The sequence below is a fragment of the Hyperolius riggenbachi genome, chromosome 7 (assembly GCF_040937935.1).
Source record: "Hyperolius riggenbachi isolate aHypRig1 chromosome 7, aHypRig1.pri, whole genome shotgun sequence".
Taxonomy (NCBI): Eukaryota; Metazoa; Chordata; class Amphibia; order Anura; family Hyperoliidae; genus Hyperolius; species Hyperolius riggenbachi.
This window is the reverse complement of record NC_090652.1, coordinates 20955994-20977283: the sequence shown is the minus strand read 5'-3', so window position 1 is coordinate 20977283 and position 21290 is coordinate 20955994. Positions and strand designations below refer to the sequence as shown.

General features: G+C 45.7%; 1 protein-coding gene across 1 annotated transcript in view; it reads left to right on the top strand.

Moving 5' to 3' along the window:
* The window catches only part of LOC137525938 (uncharacterized), a 147184-nt gene that overhangs the window by 102574 nt on the left and 23320 nt on the right, over window positions 1–21290 (top strand). Inside the window, exons 10-12 of the mRNA XM_068247146.1 lie at window positions 4866–5216; window positions 9454–9795; window positions 19124–19423. Coding sequence (XP_068103247.1) covers window positions 4866–5216; window positions 9454–9795; window positions 19124–19423 — 993 coding nt within the window. The remainder of the gene's footprint in view (window positions 1–4865; window positions 5217–9453; window positions 9796–19123; window positions 19424–21290) is intronic.

Sequence of the window (21290 nt, the reverse complement as noted above, 5' to 3'; positions counted from 1 at the left end):
GCAGGGATGCGGCGGTTTAGGTAGGGCAAAAATGTTAAGCACATTTTTTAAATAAAAAGATCGTTTTCAGGGGACTTCAGAGTCTCTTTAAAGGGATTAGACCCGCAGGGGCTCAGGGCAGGGCGAGTGGAGCTCTCGTCATTGCCAATTAGCAGGCATAAGTTTGTAGTGCTCACTATGCTACTCTGATAAGGCATGTCAACTCTGATAAGGCATGCCATTTGTCTTAGTAAATAAAGCCCATTGTCTTGCCATGTCAGATTCACGGTTTTGTATCCCAGACAGGACACCATCTGCATGGAGTTTATATGTCTCTGTTTCTGTGTTAATGACCTTCCTGAAACATATGCATACATTCCATAGGAAGAAATTTGCATTTGTGGTTACCCACAATGCGCTACCACTAAAAATGCAAATTATCCCTTTTCACCGTTGGTAAGCCAAGCAAGCATCCAGAACCGCTGGTACATAGCAAGCCTATAGCTTTAAGTTTTAGACAGCCATATCAAACCCACATGTAGACAGCCTGTTTCGGACTTTTGGTCCTCATCAGTACATGGCAGGGATTGATAAGGCTGTATGAGATAGGGCTTGGACGAGTACAACGAACAGAGTAACCAAGCAGCTCAGGGTGACCCAAACTACAAGGAATGTATAGGGGGATAAAAGGAACCAAAAAGCCCTCCTACTAAAAAAGCAAAGCTTGGTGTAATTTGGCTTCTTAAAGAGAATCTGTAACGACAAAACGTCCCCTGGGGGGTACTCACCTCGGATGGGGGAAGCCTCAGGATCCTAATGAGGCTTGCCACGCCGTCTGCCGTCCCTTGGGGGTCTCGCTGTAGCCCTCCGTACAGCGGTGAAGTAATATTTACCTTCCTGGCTCCTGCGCAGGCGCTCTGACGGCTGTTGGCTCCGAAGGAGGCGGAAATACCCGATCGCCGTCGGGTCCGCTCTACTGCGCAGGCGCAAGTCTCCGGCGCCTGCGCAGTAGAGCGGACCCGACTGAGATCGGGTATTTCCACCTCCTTCGGAGCGAAAGCAGCCACAGCGCCCCCGCTGGAGCCTGCAAAGGTAAATATTGAATTGAACAGTCGGGCCTGTCGCCGGCTGTTCGGAGGGCTGCAGCGAGACCTCCGTGGGACAGAGGACGGCGTGGGAAGCCTCATTAGGATCCTGAGGCTTCCCCCACCCGAGGTGAGTACCCCCCAGGGGACGTTTTTGATGTTACAGAGTCTCTTTAAAACAGAAGGCAATTACACCAAGCTTTGGCTTTTTTAGTAGGAGGGCTTTTTGGTTCCTTTTATCCCCCTATACATTCCTAGTAGTTTGGGTCACCCTGAGCTGCTTGGTTACTCTGTTCGTTATTCCATAGGAACTCAACCCTCAGCGGAAACTTTTCCAATGCTTCAATTTTATTTCATGCTTTATAGCGGTGTACACAGCATAACAAACCAGCACAACATTTCGGACGGGGTGCCCTTTTTCAAGTGCTTTAATTCCATCACAGGATTACAGCACATATAGAAACATTGAACCACGCCCCACCCTAACTAAGAGGGCAGGTCCATGCCTTTCTTAGAACATTTAACCCGTAGAACAGATATTCTCATAGGAAACACTTGAGACTGTAGTCCTCGTTTAAGCCTCCCGGTGACTGCGTGCCCAGCCTATCAATCCACCAGGCCTCTCACCTCAGGAGATCTTTTATATAATCCCTACCTTCTTGCCTCTGTACCACCTCCAGAACTTGCCACCTTAATTGGTTAACATTATGTCTCTTTTCGACAAAATGTCTGGCAAGTGGAGGGTCCTTTCTTTTATCAGCCTTTTCGGCATCCGTGACCTTCCGGGGTTTTTTAATGTTACTTTTATGTTCATTTAACCTTGTTTTAATGTACCTAGTGGTCTGTCCCACATAGGCCAGACCACAAGGGCACTTGATGAAATAAACAACCCCTTTTGTGTCACAGGTGGTGAAATCTCTGAGCACTATGCCTTCTCCTAATCAGAGATGATAAACATTCTGGCTTTTAATGATGTTGTTACAGTGCTGGCAATGAAGGCAGGGATAAGTACCTTTCTTAGGTGTGCCCAGGAACATCTGTGTAGTGCCCCTTGACCTACCTACATCTGCCCATACCAAATGGTCTCGGAGGGCCATACCCTTTTTATACACAAACCTGGGGGGAGATCTGCATACAGACGCCGGCTGGGGATCCGCCCCCACCATGGGCCAAAACCTATGGACCATGTCCCTTAAGATGGAAGATTCTTTGCAAAAGGTGGTGATGAAATTCACTCCGTCAACATCCTCGTCCCCCTTAGCCTTTTTGTACATTCTTAGTGTTTCTCTCTCCATTCCTCCCACCTCACTAGCCAATTGCTCACATCTCTTGCGATTATAGCCACATTTAACAAAAAAGCCCAATTCGCTGGCCAATCAAAGTGCAGGGATAATGCCATGTCAGATTCCCAGTTTTGTATCCCAGACAGGACACCATCTGCATGGAGTTTATATGTACTATCTGTTTCTATGTTAATGACATTCCTGAAACATACTAATGGGTACAATCCCCAAGAACTAACCCTAGCACTCCGGCAGGGACTTAAAGAGACTCAGAGACAAATGACCTAATGGTTTTATACATACCTGTGGCTTCCTCCAGCCCCATCCGCCTGGATCACTCCAACGCCGCCGTCCTCCGCCGCCTCTATCACCAGTACCGGGTCCTATAGAAGAAGTGGAGGACGGCGGCGTGGGAGTGATCCATGAGGATGGGGCTGGAGGAAGCCACAGGTATGTATAAAATCTTTTAAATTTTCCAGTCTCTGGAAGTCTCTGGTTTCCTTTAAGGAGTGGCACAGTAACAGGCTTGCACAGGTTGAGATTGAAAACATCTCACAAATGTTATTGCTAAGGCTATAATGATGAATGATTACCACTGTATATGGTTTTAATAATCATTAACAAGCTACTCCCTCTGCCTATACCTAGTCACACCTGGCAAGGTAGTTGTCCTGTATACAGTGTTGGGAGGGAGGGGGGCATCCAGTGTAACAATAGCCCTTAGGCCAAAGTCTGTTTAGCTATACTGCAGGACCTCTTGAGAAAGTGGGGAGCCACGATACACGCGGAGGAGGGGCAACGGGGGGGCATCCCACACTAGTCCATTGTCCTACATCAGGTAATTATGCGCTTTTATTAACTCTCATTCTCCTATTTTGTATGCTGTGGAGCGCTGACTGTTTAGCAACTCGGATATTGTTCATTCACTAGAGGTCTTGATCTGTGTATTGTCAGTTGCCAGTCCAGCATCACAGCTCATTGTGGTCTAGAGCTCAGTAATGCTTCACATTTATAACTATTGTGTAGTTTGAGGGGGACTTATTGTCTTTGATCGAACCTGTTGTAATTTGTTCACATTTATTCATGTATAACCATCTAGAGTGGTAACTCTATTATTGAGTGTTATGTTTTTGCCCCCCCCCCCCCCCCCCCCCCTGTTGCTACAGGAGTTTTAATTGTTTTTAGTTTTTTTGATGACCCTAATAAAATTATTGTTAATTTTGAACTGGTTGCTGTGTATTTCCATTCCTCCATACAGAAGCTCTTTTCGCTCTTATACAGTCAGTTGTTTTTATCTGTGGAGGCACTTATCATGGTGTTTGTGTATAGACTCATTGTAGTTGAGTGTGTCACTACATTTTTTTATGGATTCAGTTTCGATTTCATGCTCCTACCTTTCCCAGACTCAAATGAGCTAGCAAGACCAATCCCTTTAAGAGTTGTTCTCTCTGTTCTTCATTACTAATATAGCTGGGGCTTAAAGAGGAACTGCAGTGAAAATATTGTAATGAACAAAAGTGCTTAATTTTTAGAATAATTATGCATGAACAAATTAGTCAGTGTTTGCCCATTGTAAAGTCTTTCCTCTCCCGGATTTACATTCTGACATTTATCACATGGTGACATTCTTACTGCTGGCAGATGATATCAGTGGAAGGAGATGCTGCTTGCTTTTTGGGCAGTTGGAAAAAGCTGTCATTTCCCACAATGCAACAAGGCTCCCACAGTGCGATGTCAGCACCCTGGTCTTAACATCACACCGTGGGAGAGGTTACCCCATAATATCAGCTATACAGAGCCCCCTGATGATCCGTTTGAGAAAAGGTAAAGATTTCTCATGGGAAAGGGGGCATTAGCTACTGATTGAGATGAAGTTCAATCCTTGGTTATGGTTTCTCTTTAACTAGAACTTCCTGAGCATTCCAGTAAAACTTTGGAAGCCCCTGCCTTCCACCCCACCCCTGCCCATCTCCTCATAGCCACTAGTGGGCCAAGTGAAGTCCCTTCATCTCTTCATAGCACTGCCTTGCTCCGTACAGGTACTCCTGCATGTCACATGACAGAACACCTGGGAGCTGGGGTCACAGGGAGCCATTGTTGTGCCCATGACCTACAGTTCCATTTTCCTTCCCTAGTATATCCTATTCTCCCCACACATTAGGCAAGGAACTATTCTCCTCCAGTGTCATTTGTGGAACTTGTTACGTATGAAAGTTTATACTTTACAACCCATACTATTTTTTGTACAGCATGGTGTAACTTTGGCACTTTAAATTAAAGATAATATTAGCAATATCACTGGCTGTCCACGAAGTCTATGAGGATGATCCCATTTTCAGACCAGCTTTCTTATGATCTTATTGCTCTTCTAGGAGCTTTTTCACTTTGTTAGGGAAGCTCTGAGTTATAGATAAAGAGGAGCGGGTCCCTTCCAGGACTCTGCAAGTCATCTACAGTCCTTTATAGGCAAATTAGGCAATGAGATGTTCTTTCATTCTCTTTATTACATTGCATACAGAGTTCCCCTGGAAGCTGGAAGTGAAGGACATTGTGGTCCCCAATCTCCTTATTGGCAGCATGGCTACACTGAGGTGTGAGGTCTCCAATGTGTTTCCTGATGTCCTGACTGTGAAGTGGCTGAAGAAGGAGAAGGACAGTGAGGAGTTATTCCTGATCATCCATAGTGAGAAGTACAAAATATCAGAGCTCAGGCCAGAGAAGCAGAAGGACAACACCTTCACCTATAAGGCATCGCTGCAGTTCCAACCATCTATCAGCACAGAGGAAGGGGCGGAGTTTATCTGCAGGGTGGAGCATCCGCCTCTGGAGAAACCAGCAGAGAGGAGCACAGGACCGCTCACTGTAACAGGTGATTAAGCATTGCCAAAAATATCTAAGTATAAAAACTGCTAAACCTCCTCTTTTCAGGTATGTGCAGAAGATCATGGGTTATACAGTTAAGTCCATAAGTATTTGGACAGAGAGAACTTTTTTCTAATTTTGGTTCTGTTAGTACATTACCACAATGAACTTTAAATGAAACAACTCAAATGCAGCTGAAGTGGAGACTTTCAGCTTTAATTCAGTAGGTGGAACAAAATGATTGCATAAAAATGTAAGGCAACTAAAGCATTTTTACTCTCCACTGTACTAAAGCAAGGCCAAGAACACATATACTGTATTTTTTGGATTATAAGACACATAAGATGCACCTAAGTTTAGAGGACAAAAACCAGGGGAAAAATATATATACTAAACCTGGTGCATCCATGGTGAAGGGGCATCTTGTAGATCATGCCCCCTTTGTACCTCATGCCTCCTTGTATCTCTTGTGTCCCCCTGTGTCCTCCTCTGCATGGGCACAGTACAGGGAGTCCCCGACATTGCAGCGGGTTGGACGCTTGTGCTGACAGGCGTTCACAATTCAGGAACTCCCTACATTTGGACTATAAGACGCAGTGACTTTTTCCCCACTTTTGTGGGAGAAAAAGTGAGTCTAGTCCAAAAAATACAGTAAATGATTTCTTCCTGCTAGGCATGTTATCTATGGAGATTCATACTGATATGGCACAGGCATTTGGTGATGGCTCCTGGTATACTTGCCTATAGTGAAGTGGTACAGGGAGTTCCACTGTGGGAGAGAATCCTTCAGGGTGCCCTTTACCCTCCAGCACAGAGCAAGATGACAACAATGTTGTGACTTCAGCAGGTCAAGCTGCCATGGCTTCCTTCCATTGGGCTGCAATACTATTGAAGCATTTACCCTTCTTTACTGATCTTGCACCCAGTGACAGCCATTTGTTCTAAAAAAAGAAAGGTTTCTGCAGTTGAAATGAAACTGAGGCTGACCTTGCTGACCCGGGTTGAAACACTGGTAACCAGTAGAAGGAGGCATCTAAAAGAATATAAAATATATAAGAACTGTTAGGTAAGAGGGAAGGTGTTGGCATACTTTCTTTTTTGAAGACAAGGTTCGATAAAGTACAGATGGACTAACAAGTCCTGGCCAATAATAATAATAAATGAAGTTATATATATAGGTATGTCCCTTTCAGCCCTCATAAGATGCTAATCTTGATATGGGCATATAGGGCTTTTGGGGACAACTTGATTTACAATGTATTCAGAGATGCTAAGAAGAGTTTTGAGTCAGATCATCTAATTATTAAAACATAAAACATATTTAACCCTTTGCCGACTGCTCCACGCCAATGGCATGAAGTCCTGGGACGGGGTTTTGCAGGAGATCACGTGGGCCGATGCACACGCATCTCCGCTTGAATGACAGAGCTCTGCCATCAGTCTTGAATCGCCGATCGCCGCTAGGAGACTGTTAGACGGCAAAACACTGCCTATTTACAATGTACAGCACTGTGATCTATGGCAGCGCTGTACTGGGGACAGCCGTCACTCGGCTGTCCCCTGGGGAGACTCATAGAGCGATCTCCTCTCATAGGGTGATATGTAGAAGCTTTCCAGAGGTGCCAATAGAATCAAAGTCACTTAAAAGAGCTTAAAACCGATGGGGCAGTGGTGGGCCTATCCCATCCATGCAGACAAAGCAAACAAAGGAAGGACTGTGGCATTAACAGTCAAACAACAATTTATTTATACTCCACAGTAAAAAATAGGCAACGCGTTTCATGGGCTCAATCCCGCTTCATCAGGCCAATCAAAAAGGAGCACACAGCTGATGTGCTACTACTGTGGAGCATAAATAAATACTTTAGAGGCGCTCAGTGTGGTTTTGATGCTGATAAGCTGTGTGCTCCTTTTTGATTGGCCTGATGAAGCAGGATTGAGCCCGTGAAACGCGTTGCCTATTTTTACTGTGGAGTATAAATAAATTGTTGTTTGACTGTTGATGCCACAGTCCTTCCTTTGTTTGCTTTGTCTGCATGGATGGGATAGGCCCACCACTGCCCCATCGGTTTTAAGCTCGTTTAAGTGACTTTGATTCTATTGGCGCCTCTGGAAAGCTTCTACATATTGCTAAGTCCACCCTTGGTGGAGGATTGTACCCATCTTTTTCCCATCTACAGAGAGTGACTTTTAATCCTGAGTGGGGTCAGGTTAACCTCCCCACCTGCCTTCACAGTGGTTGCCTAATGGTAACCCTGGTTTGTGAATATCTAATTGTTATATTACTCATTATTAATAATCATCTATACAATATCACTCTATTGGGCTCTTGGTGTCCCCCCTCCCTTTATCTCATAGGGTGATGCCTATGAGAGAGAATCGCTAGGATTGGCTGGCAGGGGGTGGAAGGGAGGGCCGGCAGTGATCAGAGCCCACCAACAGAAAGCTCTGTTGGTGGGCAGAAAAGGGGGGAAGATCACTTGTGTGCTGAGTTCTACAGCCCTGCAGCAAGCCCTTAAAGCCCAGATGACAAAATCATCATAATTGGAAGCAAGAGGTGTGTTACTTGCCTATAAAATGTAACCAACAGGTTTTCCCTAACAGTTTCCTGGCAGAACCACGTGAAATGGAGGCTTCAGCGTGCGTCTAAATATTATTCATTAGAAGGAATGTCAACACCTACCTTCTTTTATAAACATTTGCGCCTCCTTCTAGTTACAAACATGCCTGTAATTCCTGTTAGACACATATTTATTGTTTCTGTGCCTTTTTTTAGCAGGTGTGCAAAGATTCTGGTACAGATTAGAGACGGCTTGTGACTGCTAGCACACAATGGGGGTTGATTCACTAACACAAGTGACAGGCAGCCCATTAGGACAATCAAAGTGCGGGGATCACGTCCTTTAACCATTTATGCCGCCTGGACGTGATCCTCACGTCCAGGCGGCTGCTGCGTGCTTCGGCGTGCTCCCGCAGGCAAGCCCACGCGCCCCATGCCACCCCCCCCCCCCCGGTAGCCCGGAGATCAGTGAATGGGCACATGGTTCCCATTCACTGATCTAAAACCAACGGTCTATCATCAGAGGCCGCGGTCTTTCTGAAAAAAAAAAGTTTTCTGTCCTCTTCTCGCCAAAAAAAAAAACTCAATGTGGTCATCTTGTAGCCAAATAGTAAAACTACATCTACATGCATTTTTCAATACATAAAACACACACTATTACATTTAAAATTAACTGTTTATTTCCCACACCAAAAATTACCCAAATCAAATTTTTAATGGAAAAAAAAATGTACAATTAAAACAAAAACAAAAAATAGCTAATAACAAATAGCTACCTAAGGGTCTGAACTTTTTAAATATACATGTAAAGAAGGTATTTTACGAAAAAAAAAAAATTGTAAGCTTGTTAATAGTGATGGACGCAAAAATTAAAGAATGCACCTTTATTTCCAAATAAAATATTGGCACCATACATTGTGATAGGGACTTAATTTAAATGGTGTAATAACCGGGACAAATGGGCAAATAAAATACATAGGTTTTAATTATGGAGGCATGTATTATTTTAAAGCTATAATGGCCAAAAACTGTGAAATAATGATTGAGTTCCATTTTTTTCTTAATATTCTTGTGAAAATGCATTTAGAAAAAAACAATTGTTAGCAAAATGTACCACCCAAAGAAAGCCTAATTGGTGTCGAAAAAACAAGATATAGATCAATTGATTGTGATAAGTAGTGATACAGTTATTAACGAATGAATGGGAGGAGAAAATTGCTTGGATGCATAAGGTGAAAAATCCCTGCAGGCTGAATCTTCCTACTGGGATGAATGGAGCTGGTGTATGTTAGTAGCACCCGCTATGCTGTGCATGGCGAATGCTACTCTGACTAAATTTAAGAAGGCACGCTACCTTCCACTAGCTCGAGTAGCGTGCATTAAGGCGCAACAAGATTAAATAGCATGCGTAACAGGAGGTTACGCACGCTATACGTGTTAGTGAATCAACCCCACTGTATCTGCTTGTAGAGAATACAAAGCTGCTTGAGACTACTGGCTTAGATTGGAGGACCATCTGTGAATCATGGCAGAGACTGACTGCTGATGGAAACTGGGGGCTACACTGTGACTGGTGACAAACTGGGGTCAGCTGTGATTGCTAGCAGAGACTGGGGACAACCTGTTTGTAAATTGGTGTTCAGTACATATGTATTATTTTTGTATAATATTTGTATTTTTCTAGCTGCTGTGCAGAAATTCGTTGTTGGGGAGATTCGGGGACCCCACAAGTGGATACATGGGGAGAAGGTCACCCTGTACTGCTCAGTGTCAGATTGCTCTGAGGACACCCATGTGATCTGGATGGTGGAATCCACAGATGGGATGATAGCAGAGATATCCAACACTGGAGAAGAACAGATATCTAAACATATAGAGAAGAGTGATAAAGAAGGGCTATTCAGCTTGACCACAGAGCTGACATTGGTACCGTCTGTGTCCAAACACCTCGGGGTGACTATCACCTGTAAAATCACCTCTAATGGGGAAACCAAAGTCAAGAAATTCCAGCCTAAATCTTTACATGGTGAATAATTTCTTATTAAAATTGTTATGTACAGTAATTATTATTCGTATTGATTTTGTAGTTTTAGTTAAAAAAGTTTATACCATTAATGTTATGTTTACACATTTTCAGTAGGGATGAGGGAGAATGCCTCTGTCAGTCTCGCAAGAACTTCTTTAAAATTCAGGTGGTTCTGCAAATTCTCTCAAACAAGCATTTTTATTTCAATTTAAAGCGGCGCTATAGGAAAATTTAGGCCATTGGGATAGCTGTAGTAGCATGTTGGCAATAGGAAGAGCAACACAAATTAGGTAACATTTCTGTTTAAAAAGGTTAGCTACTGTAGATAAGATATTGTTATTGATTTATTTTGCAGCACATGTATGGGTCCTGTCTGTCAGTAACTGGCAAGTGACATGCTCTTTCCCTTCTGCTCAGGCCGTGAATGATAACAGCTGATATCTCTCCTTTCCATGTTCTGAGGACAAAGCCTGTCCTTGTAATGCATACTCAGTCAGCAGCAAGTACTGTTATGTTATGTGCTGTAGAAGGTTTTAAGTAAATAAACAGGAAGCTGCCTCAACACACATGCTCAACAAAATTCTTTTAAATGTACATGTCATGTACATTAGGGATGCAGATAGCGGCGCAGCCGCTGCTTCCACATCTAGCAGCACGGCAGCTCCCACTGCGGCGTCTCCGGGCCTCCCAACGATAACAGGGAGGTCTGCTTTGATAGGGGATGTTTGCAAGTGTCAGGCTTGCGCGCGCGCGGAGTGCCACTGTTCTTATGGTCTGAGAAAACGTGTCAGCTGACCTGGTGGTCAGCTGACAGCTGCCTGTCCGATGCAGCACTCTGATTGGTTGTGGTGCTGGGGCGGCGCCGTTTGAATCACCCACAGTATATTAGGATCTGCTTGTCATTTGCTCTTTGTCTGTTGTTGCGAAAACTTCACAGTGATAGCTCTCAGACCTTAGTCAGATCCTGGTGTGTTGAACCGGCAGGACCCTGGGGATTCACACATAGCTTAGGATTATTACTGCTTCTATTGTATTGATATTTCTGTGTATGACCTTTTGCCTGAACCTCTGATTACTCTCTGCCTCCTAATTCTGTACCTTACCAATCTGATCTGTTGCCGACTCTCTGCCTGAATACCGACCCTGATTTCTACCTTACGATTCTGTACCTTTGCCAATCTGATCTGTTGCCAAACTTTGCCTGTTTACCGACTCCGAATTCTGTTTGACGATTCTGTACCTCTGATTGACCAATCTGTTACCGACTTTGCCTGTACGACCATTCTCTGTTAAAGTGATAGCCCCAGCCATTAAGGCCTATCACTTAGGAGTACTCCTGTTTACTACTGTGCACCAAACTACACATGTGATCACACTTTAAATAAAATACTGACTATTGTGCTGTTAGCGCGTGTTCCGATCATCAGATACGTCACTGATCGTTACATAACAACAGACCCAAATCAATATGGAGGCCTTATGTGCACAGGTTCAGGCTTTAACTGCAGCTGTCGAGCAACTTAACACTACTGTCACGTCACAACAGGCGCAGTTAAATCTCCTGTCTGAGGCTGTTAACAACTTACAGCCACCTGCATTATCCATGCCTCCCCCCGTGGGGTGGAACCTAAGAAGGCACTCCCAGAAAAATGTTCAGGTCATAGATCAGATTTCAGAAATTTCAAAAACAGATGTATGTCATATTTTGAGATGAGACCCCAATCATCAGGCACTGAAGTTCAGAGGGTGACTTTAATTAAGACCCTGTTGCATGGGGATTCTCAAACCTGGGCCTATAATCTGCCTGATGGTCACGAGGCTTTATCATCTGTACAGGCATTTTTAACGGCCATGGCAGTCATTTATGATGACCCTGACATTGCCGCTACAGCAGAGAGAAAGCTGAAAAGCCTTCGTCAGGGTCAGGGTACAGTAGAGGATTATGCTTTGGAGTTTAGAAAGTGGGCGGTCTCTTCTAGGTGGGAGCGTTATTAGACCGCTTTCTCACTGGACTGTCAGACTTAGTGTTGGGCGAACATCTAGATGTTCGGGTTCGGGCCGAACAGGCCGAACATGGCCGCGATGTTCGGGTGTTCGACCCGAACTCCGAACATAATGGAAGTCAATGGGGACCCGAACTTTTGTGGTTTGTAAAGCCTCCTTACATGCTACATACCCCAAATTTACAGGGTATGTGCACCTTGGGAGTGGGTACAAGAGGAAAAAAAATTTAGCAAAAAGAGCTTATAGTTTTTGAGAAAATCGATTTTAAAGTTTCAAAGGGAAAACTGTCTTTTAAATGCGGGAAATGTCTGTTTTCTTTGCACAGGTAACATGCTTTTTGTCGGCATGCAGTCATAAATGTAATACATATAAGAGGTTCCAGGAAAAGGGACCGGTAATGCTAACCCAGCAGCAGCACACGTGATGGAACAGGAGGAGGGTGGCGCAGGAGGAGAAGGCCACGCTTTGAGACACAACAACCCAGGCCTTGCATGAGGACAAGAAGCGTGCGGATAGCATGCTTTGTACCACCATGCAGTCATAAATGTAATAAAGATAAGTGGTTCAATAAACAGGGACAACGCGGCAACGCTAACCCAGCAGCAGCACACGTGATGGAACAGGAGGAGGCGCAGGAGGAGAAGGCCACGCTTTGTGAGACACAACAACCCAGGCCTTGCATGAGGACAAAAAGCGTGCGGATAGCATGCTTTGTACCGCCATGTAGTCATAAATGTAATAAAGATAAGAGGTTCAATAAACAGGGACCACGCGGCAACGCTAACCCAGCAGCAGCAGCAGCAGCAGCACACGTGATGGAACAGGAGGAGGCGCAGGAGGAGAAGGCCACGCTTTGTGAGACACAACAACCCAGGCCTTGCATGAGGACAAAAAGCGTGCGGATAGCATGCTTTGTACCGCCATGTAGTCATAAATGTAATAAAGATAAGAGGTTCCATAAACAGGGACCGGCAACGGTAACCCAGCAGCAGCAGCAGCAGCAGCAGCAGCACACGTGATGGAACAGGAGGAGGCGCAGGAGGAGAAGGCCACGCTTTGTGAGACACAACAACCCAGGCCTTGCATGAGGACAAAAAGCGTGCGGATAGCATGCTTTGTACCGCCATGTAGTCATAAATGTAATAAAGATAAGAGGTTCCATAAACAGGGACCGGCAACGGTAACCCAGCAGCAGCAGCAGCAGCACACGTGATGGAACAGGAGGAGGCGCAGGAGGAGAAGGCCACGCTTTGTGAGACACAACAACCCAGGCCTTGCATGAGGACAAAAAGCGTGCGGATATAGCAGCAATGCTTTTTGCCGCCATGCAGTCATAAATGTAATACAGATGAGAGGTTCAATAAACAGGGACCGGAAACGCTAAACCATCCCAGATGTTCATCGGTCATGTTACTTGGTTGGGGTCCAGGAGTGTTGCGTAGTCGTTTCCAATCCAGGATTGATTCATTTTAATTTGAGTCAGACGGTCTGCATTTTCTGTGGAGAGGCGGATACGCCGATCTGTGATGATGCCTCCGGCAGCACTGAAACAGCGTTCCGACATAACGCTGGCTGCCGGGCAAGCCAGCACCTCTATTGCGTACATTGCCAGTTCGTGCCAGGTGTCTAGCTTCATGCCCGGTTTCAGGTCCAGCGGTGCCAGCCACAAATCCGTCTGTTCCTTTATTCCCCTCCAAATTTCCTCCCCTGTGTGCTGCTTATCCCCAAGGCAGATCAGCTTCAGCAACGCTTGCTGACGCATGCCAACAGCTGTGCTGCACTGCTTCCACGATCCTACTGCTGCTGGTGCTGGGTTAGCATTTCCGGATGAGGTACAGCTTTGAGATGCGTTGGAGGAGAAGGAGTCAGAGAGGTAGGTGCTGCTGTTGTTATCCAGCTGTTTGCGGCGTGGGCAACACCCGCGCCGTAGCAGGTGAGGAATCGCTGCCAGGCTCCACAAGGTTCACCCAGTGCGCGGTAAGGGAGATGTATCGACCCTGGCCGAACGCACTCGTCCAGGTGTCAGTGGTGAGGTGAACCTTGCAGGCAACGGCATTCTTCAAGCTTCGGGTTATTTAGCTGACCACGTGCTCATGCAACTCAGGCACTGCAGAGCGCGCAAAGTGGTAGCGGCTGGGAACCACGTAACGTGGGATGGCCACTGACATCATGCCCTTGAAGCTGTTTGTCTCCACCACTCGATATGGCAGCATTTCGCAGGCCAGAAGCTTGGCTATGCTGGCTGGCTGTTACTGCCACGGCCCGGGGGTCATTTGCTGGCAATTTCCTCTTGTGCTCAAACATCTCAGAGACAGACAACTCAACCGTAGCACTGCACACCGAAGGGCTGTTGGTTGTTGTGTTTGATGAACACTGGGAGACCTCAAGAGCACTAGTCCGGAAAGTGACAGTGTCAGCATCGTCTGATGTTTGTGAATGTTGTGAACCACGCAATGGCTGGGCTACTGCTGCTGCTGAGGCGGGTCTGGTGGTGAGTCTGGTGAACCCAAGGGAGGCAGTGTTGCTGGTGGTACCCTGTCCTGCCGCGTTTGCCCACAGAGTGGGATGTTTGGATAGAATGTGGCGGCTCATGCTGGTGGTGGAGAGGTTGTTAATACTTTTCCCCCTGCTCAGGCGGGTCTTGCACACCTTGCAAATCGCCATGGTAACATCCTCAGTGCAGTCTTCAAAGAAAGCCCAGACTTTAACTGGCTGAGGACTCGGACCTCGTGCGTGATGTGCTGGTGCTGCTTAACCCACTGCTGGACGCTTGAGAGGTCATCCAAGTAATTATCTGGTCCTGTTCTTTTGGATCTGTGAGGGTTGTTGTCCTGGACAACATGGGCAGTATTGAGTGGGTTTTCTTGGGTGCTCCCCTGTGGCCTGTACGTGAACCGTCAGGGGAAACACCTCTTCCCTTGCCCCTCCCTCTTTCACCGGATTTCTTCCTCATTTCACTTATCCTTAAAGTACACGCTGACTGGCAGCAGTACAGTGGCAGTACAGAAATGCTATACAGTGGTGGGTAAACGGTGTACCACTCTTGTCAGCAGTGACACAGAGCACAATGCTATACAGTGGCGGGTGAGCGGTGTACTACTGTTCCCAGCAGACACAGAGTGGAAGTAAACACAATGCTATATAGTGTGGCTGAGCCGTGTACACAGAGTGGCATTAAACACAATGCTATATAGTCTGCTATATAGTCACCCCGAACAGGGTGATGTTCTGCAGAACCCGAACAGTGGCAAACACTGTTTGCCCAACACTACTGGGAGGGAACGCAGATTTTAGTACCTAAACACACGATACAACATGTTTTCCGGGGTCGGACTCTGAGGCACATACAGATGGTCCCGATCATCATCCTCATCATACAACTCTTCTCCTGAGTCTGACCCACCCACCACCTCTGCCACCCCAACATCCCCAGACACAGACCCCTCATCGTCCTCAACATTAACTTGGGATGCTGGCCTGAGCCAGACCTCCTCCTCCACATCAGGCCCCATCATCTCCTCAATGGCAGCCCTCATTAATCGCTCTGGCGACGGACTGATGGACACAACGTTCTCCTCCGGGGAGGGCTGCTGCTGACCACTGGCTGCTGGGGTGGATGTTATAGCTTGCGTGGGGCGTTGGCTGTTGCTGTTGTTGGGAGTGCTGCTCACAGCGGAGGTCTCTGGGGAACTCATGTTGAGCTCATATAGTGGTTGACGGTGAGTGGAGTATTACTGATCCCAGCAATATACACACTGACTGGCAGAGTACGCAATGCTATATAGTGTGGCTGAGCGGTGTACACAGAGTGGCAGTAAACACAATGCTATATAGTCTGGCTGAGCGAGCGGTGTACTACTGTTCCCAGCAGAATCAGAGTGGCAGTAAACAATGGTATATAGTCTGGCTGAGCGGTGTACACAGAGTGTCAGTAAACAATGGTATATAGTCTGGCTGAGCGAGCGGTGTACTACTGTTCCCAGCAGAATCAGAGTGGCAGTAAACAATGGTATATAGTCTGGCTGAGCGGTGTACACAGAGTGTCAGTAAACAATGGTATATAGTCTGGCTGAGCGGTGTACACACAATGCTATATAGTCTGCTATATAGTGTCAGTAAACAATGGTATATAGTCTGGCTGAGCGAGCGGTGTACTACTGTTCCCAGCAGAATCAGAGTGGCAGTAAACAATGGTATATAGTCTGGCTGAGCGGTGTACACAGAGTGTCAGTAAACAATGGTATATAGTCTGGCTGAGCGAGCGGTGTACTACTGTTCCCAGCAGAATCAGAGTGGCAGTAAACAATGGTATATAGTCTGGCTGAGCGGTGTACACAGAGTGTCAGTAAACAATGGTATATAGTCTGGCTGAGCGGTGTACACACAATGCTATATAGTCTGCTATATAGTGTCAGTAAACAATGGTATATAGTCTGGCTGAGCGAGCGGTGTACTACTGTTCCCAGCAGAATCAGAGTGGCAGTAAACAATGGTATATAGTCTGGCTGAGCGGTGTACACAGAGTTTCAGTAAACAATGGTATATAGTCTGGCTGAGCGGTGTACACAGAGTGTCAGTAAACAATGGTATATAGTCTGGCTGAGCGGTGTACACAGAGTGGCAGTAAACACAATGCTATATAGTCTGGCTGAGCGAGCGGTGTACTACTGTTCCCAGCAGAATCAGAGTGGCAGTAAACAATGGTATATAGTCTGGCTGAGCGGTGTACACAGAGTGTCAGTAAACAATGGTATATAGTCTGGCTGAGCGGTGTACACAGAGTGTCAGTAAACAATGGTATATAGTCTGGCTGAGCGGTGTACACAGAGTGGCAGTAAACACAATGCTATATACTCTGGCTGAGCGAGCGGTGTACTACTGTTCCCAGCAGACACAGAACAGTAAACAGAATGCTATATAGTGTGGCTGAGCGAGCGGTGTACCACTATTCCCAGCAGACACAGAACAGTAAACAGAATGCTATATAGTGTGGCTGAGCGAGCGGTGTACCACTATTCCCAGCAGACACAGAACAGTAAACAGAATGCTATATAGTGTGGCTGAGCGAGCGGTGTACCACTATTCCCAGCAGACACAGAACAGTGAACAGAATGCTATATAGTGTGGCTGAGCGAGCGGTGTACCACTATTCCCAGCAGACACAGAACAGTGAACAGAATGCTATATAGTGTGGCTGAGCGAGCGGTGTACCACTATTCCCAGCAGACACAGAACAGTGAACAGAATGCTATATAGTGTGGATGAGCGAGCGGTGTACCACTATTCCCAGCAGACACAGAACAGTAAACAGAATGCTATATAGTGTGGCTGAGCGAGCGGTGTACCACTATTCCCAGCAGACACAGAACAGTGAACAGAATGCTATATAGTGTGGCTGAGCGAGCGGTGTACCACTATTCCCAGCAGACACAGAACAGTGAACAGAATTCTATATAGTGTGGCTGAGCGAGCGGTGTACCACTATTCCCAGCAGACACAGAACAGTAAACAGAATGCTATATAGTGTGGCTGAGCGAGCGGTGTACCACTATTCCCAGCAGACACAGAACAGTAAACAGAATGCTATATAGTGTGGCTGAGCGAGCGGTGTACCACTATTCCAAGCAGACACAGAACAGTGAACAGAATGCTATATAGTGTGGCTGAGCGAGCGGTGTACCACTATTCCCAGCAGACACAGAGTGGCAGTAAACAGAATGCTATATAGTGTGGCTGAGCGAGGTACACAGAGTGGCAGTAAACAGAATGCTATATAGTGTGGCTGAGCAAGCGGTGTACTACTATTCCCAGCAGACACAGAGTGGCAGTAAACAGAATGCTATATAGTGTGGCTGAGCGAGGTACACAGAGTGGCAGTAAACAGAATGCTATATAGTGTGGCTGAGCAAGCGGTGTACTACTGTTCCCAGCAGTGACACAATGACAGGGGGGACCCTGGCTAGCGTGGCTGGAGCGCGAACTACCCTGCCTGCCTACCCAAAGCTAAACCCACAGACAAATGGCGGAGATATGACGTGGTTCGGGTATTTATTTACCCGAACCACGTGACCGTTCGGCCAATCAGAGCGCGTTCGGGTCCGAACCACGTGACCCGTTCGGCCAATCACAGCGCTAGCCGAACGTTCGGGGAACGTTCGGCCATGCGCTCTTAGTTCGGCCATATGGCCGAACGGTTTGGCCGAGCACCGTAAGGTGTTCGGCCGAACTCGAACATCACCCGAACAGGGTGATGTTCTGCAGAACCCGAACAGTGGCGAACACTGTTCGCCCAACACTAGTCAGACTCAGTGGCTGATGTCATGGTCAGTCATCCTGAGCTAAAATCTTTAGAGGAGGCCATCACATTGGCCATAAAAATTGATCACAGAATCCGCTACCATAAACAGGGCAGATCACATTCTTCTCCTAAGGTTGTTTTTCCCACTCCCTCGGTCACGGCTAGTTCTGATGAACCAATGCAGATCGGTCATTCCAAATTGTCCGAGACTGAGAAATCTAAGAGAAGGAAAGAGGGCCTATGCTTATACTGTGGGGAGAAGGGGCATCTTGTCCAAAATTGTAGCAAGAAGTCGGAAAACTTCTCCGCCTAGGTGTAGTTGGAGGTGCTACCCTGGGCGAACTTGTTTTACCTCCTAAAAATACCACTTAGGAGTACTCCTGTTTACTACTGTGCACCAAGCTACACGTGTGATCACACTTTAAATGAAATACTGACTATTGTGCTGTTAGAGCGTGTTCCGATCATCAGATACGTCACATCGTTACAGTACAATTATCAAACAATTTTTGTTGTTGAAACAACCAAAAAAGTTGTTTGCTATTGTTCAAACAACTGATAAGACGCAGCTCAAGTCAATCCAGACTGGGCTGGCCAACAGGGAAATCTGCATGACCCCGCCCCCCAGGAAGTACGTAATGGCAATTGTCCCAATCTGTGCATGTGAGCTGCACCAATTACACAACAATGTATAAAAATTGTTTGCCTTGCCATTGACTCCCATGGAGTCATGCGTCATTTGGAATCATGCTCACAAACGCACAGCAGCTTCTGTGTGGGGTGGGCCACTTCCTTTGCATCGTGTGGGGTGAACCACTTGCTGTTGCTTGTCTCATAGACAGTAATGGCCTCTGTAACAAGCTGCAGCAGGGATGTGGCGGGGGAGAGTACTGTGACTTGTCGTGACACTGTGAGTGTGAAAGAGGCCTTAAAAGTTCAAGCACACCAGCACTGAAAGGGATATGGAGGCTGACATTTTAGGTTTTGTTCCCTTTTAACACCAAAATGTTTAATATCTGTTATTAGGAAGACTACACGTCCTGGAACCTGTGCATATGAAGCTGGATGATGGTGGGGATGTCCTCTGCACTCTGAGCCTCCAGAACTTTTACCCCAAACAAGTGAAGGTCACCTGGACATCAGGAGGAGAGAAGCTGACGTCCACAGAGGAGTATACAGAGAACAGTGATAAGACATATAATGGTCAGAGTCACTGTACTGTCCCGGGAAAGCTCCTATTAGATCCCAGCTTTACTCTGAGAGTGACTTGTGACCATGACTCTCTAGAGACACCTCTATCACAGGTCCTGACATGGAGAGATCCAGGTGAGAAACAAAAATGTATTTTTCCTAACTAATTTGTTGCATTTGTGTTTTTTCAATATTTTCCCTTCTTCCAGGGAGAAAAATACAGTATCATATTTCTTTTATTAAAAACGCATGTCAAAGCACAGTAAAATGCTCTTCTTCTGTGTCTCTTTTGAAATAAATTTTGTGTAATTCAGGTGGTATCACAGAAATATTCTGCAAGTTGTGTGTTTCAAAAAAAACACACATTGGAAAATGCAGAAATATGTGTTATTTTATGTGGTCCATTGTCTTTCAATAAGTTGCAAAAACGCATCTGTTTCCTGCATCGCATTCGCAGGCAATTCTGCTAGGTGTGCTGCTAGCCTTTCAAGGTTTGAGCCAATGAACATTTAAGGGAAAAATATCCTTCCTGACTTCAGGTGGCAGTCATCAGTCATATAAAATCCCTGGATCAACTGTGCTGGGAATTACTTTGCTTTAAATGTGAATATAGAATTTGTCATAACTACTTCTTGTAGTAAAATATTCTACAGTATTCTACAGTTTAACAACTCTTACTGTAAAGAACCCTTTCCTAAATAAACAGCAAAACCTTTTTTCCTCCATATGCAGATCATGTCACCCAGTCCTTTGTACAAGCCTAGAAACAAAAAAACTCGCCTGCCAATCTTTTGTATTGCCTTCTGATGTATTTATACATGTTAATCAGGTCACCCCTGTCACCCCTTAGCCGTCTTCTTTCCAAGCTAAATAAACCCAGTTTGTCCAACCTTTCTATCCCTGTGATTAATTTAGTTGCCTGTCTTTGTATCGGTTCTAGTATGTTAATGTCCTTCCTATAGTGTGGGGCTCAACACTATATTACATACTCCAGATGTGGCCTCACAAGTGATTTCTACAGAGGGAGTAATATACTAGACTCTCATGATTTTATTTCCTGTTTTATGAATTCCAGAATGTATTTGCTTTAGCAGCTGCTGCTTGGCATTGAATAAGGCTGTTTAACTTGTTTTCAAACAGTATTCCCAGGTCCTTATCCAAGTCTGATGTTCTCAGCTGTAAGCCATTTTGTTGCTCTACCATGGACACCACCAAGGTGCATGACGTTAAATTTTGCTTTTGTAAAATCTCACTATCGTAGTGTATATAATTATACATACTTTTGTATCATCTGCAAAGATGGCTACATTACTCTGTATTCCATCTGCTAGATCATTAATGGTTAGATTAAAAGGGATTGGACCAAGTACTGACCCTTGTGGGACCTCACTGGTGTTAAAATATATCTCATATATCGGTTAGAGTCAGCTTGGCTGCCCTTTACCTTTCAAAGTGTGCACAGCACCTGTAGGATACCTCCAGGACAGAGAGCTTAAGATAGTGATGTTTACTAAGTTTAAACCAAACTGTAACCGCACTTACAGCGTGTAAAACATGCAAGGCATGAACTCTGCCGCACATTTCTATAGTCAGGTGGCCTGCTGCATGTCATACCATCTCACTTATCAGTTGTTGAAACTCAAAATTCTGCAGAATATGGAGGCTCATACCTAATTGTCACGTTCCTGCCCAATTCATCATTTCTGCAATCCAAAACACATTTAACTTGTTACTCCATCCACATCCTCCCACATCCTCCTGCCTCATCTGAAGGCTTTGCCAGGTACTTCACTGAGACAGTTGACAAAATATGATGTGACATCATAGTGCAACTATTCACTCCAGCCAATATTCTTCTTCCTGACTCTTCTATGACAGATTTCATCATTTCAATCACTTCTCTAAGAAATGACTCTCCTCTCTGCACTCCAAATCCCACCTCACCACCAAAGCCTTGAATCCAATTCCTTTCCATCTCATTCCTCACCTCAGCCGTCCTATG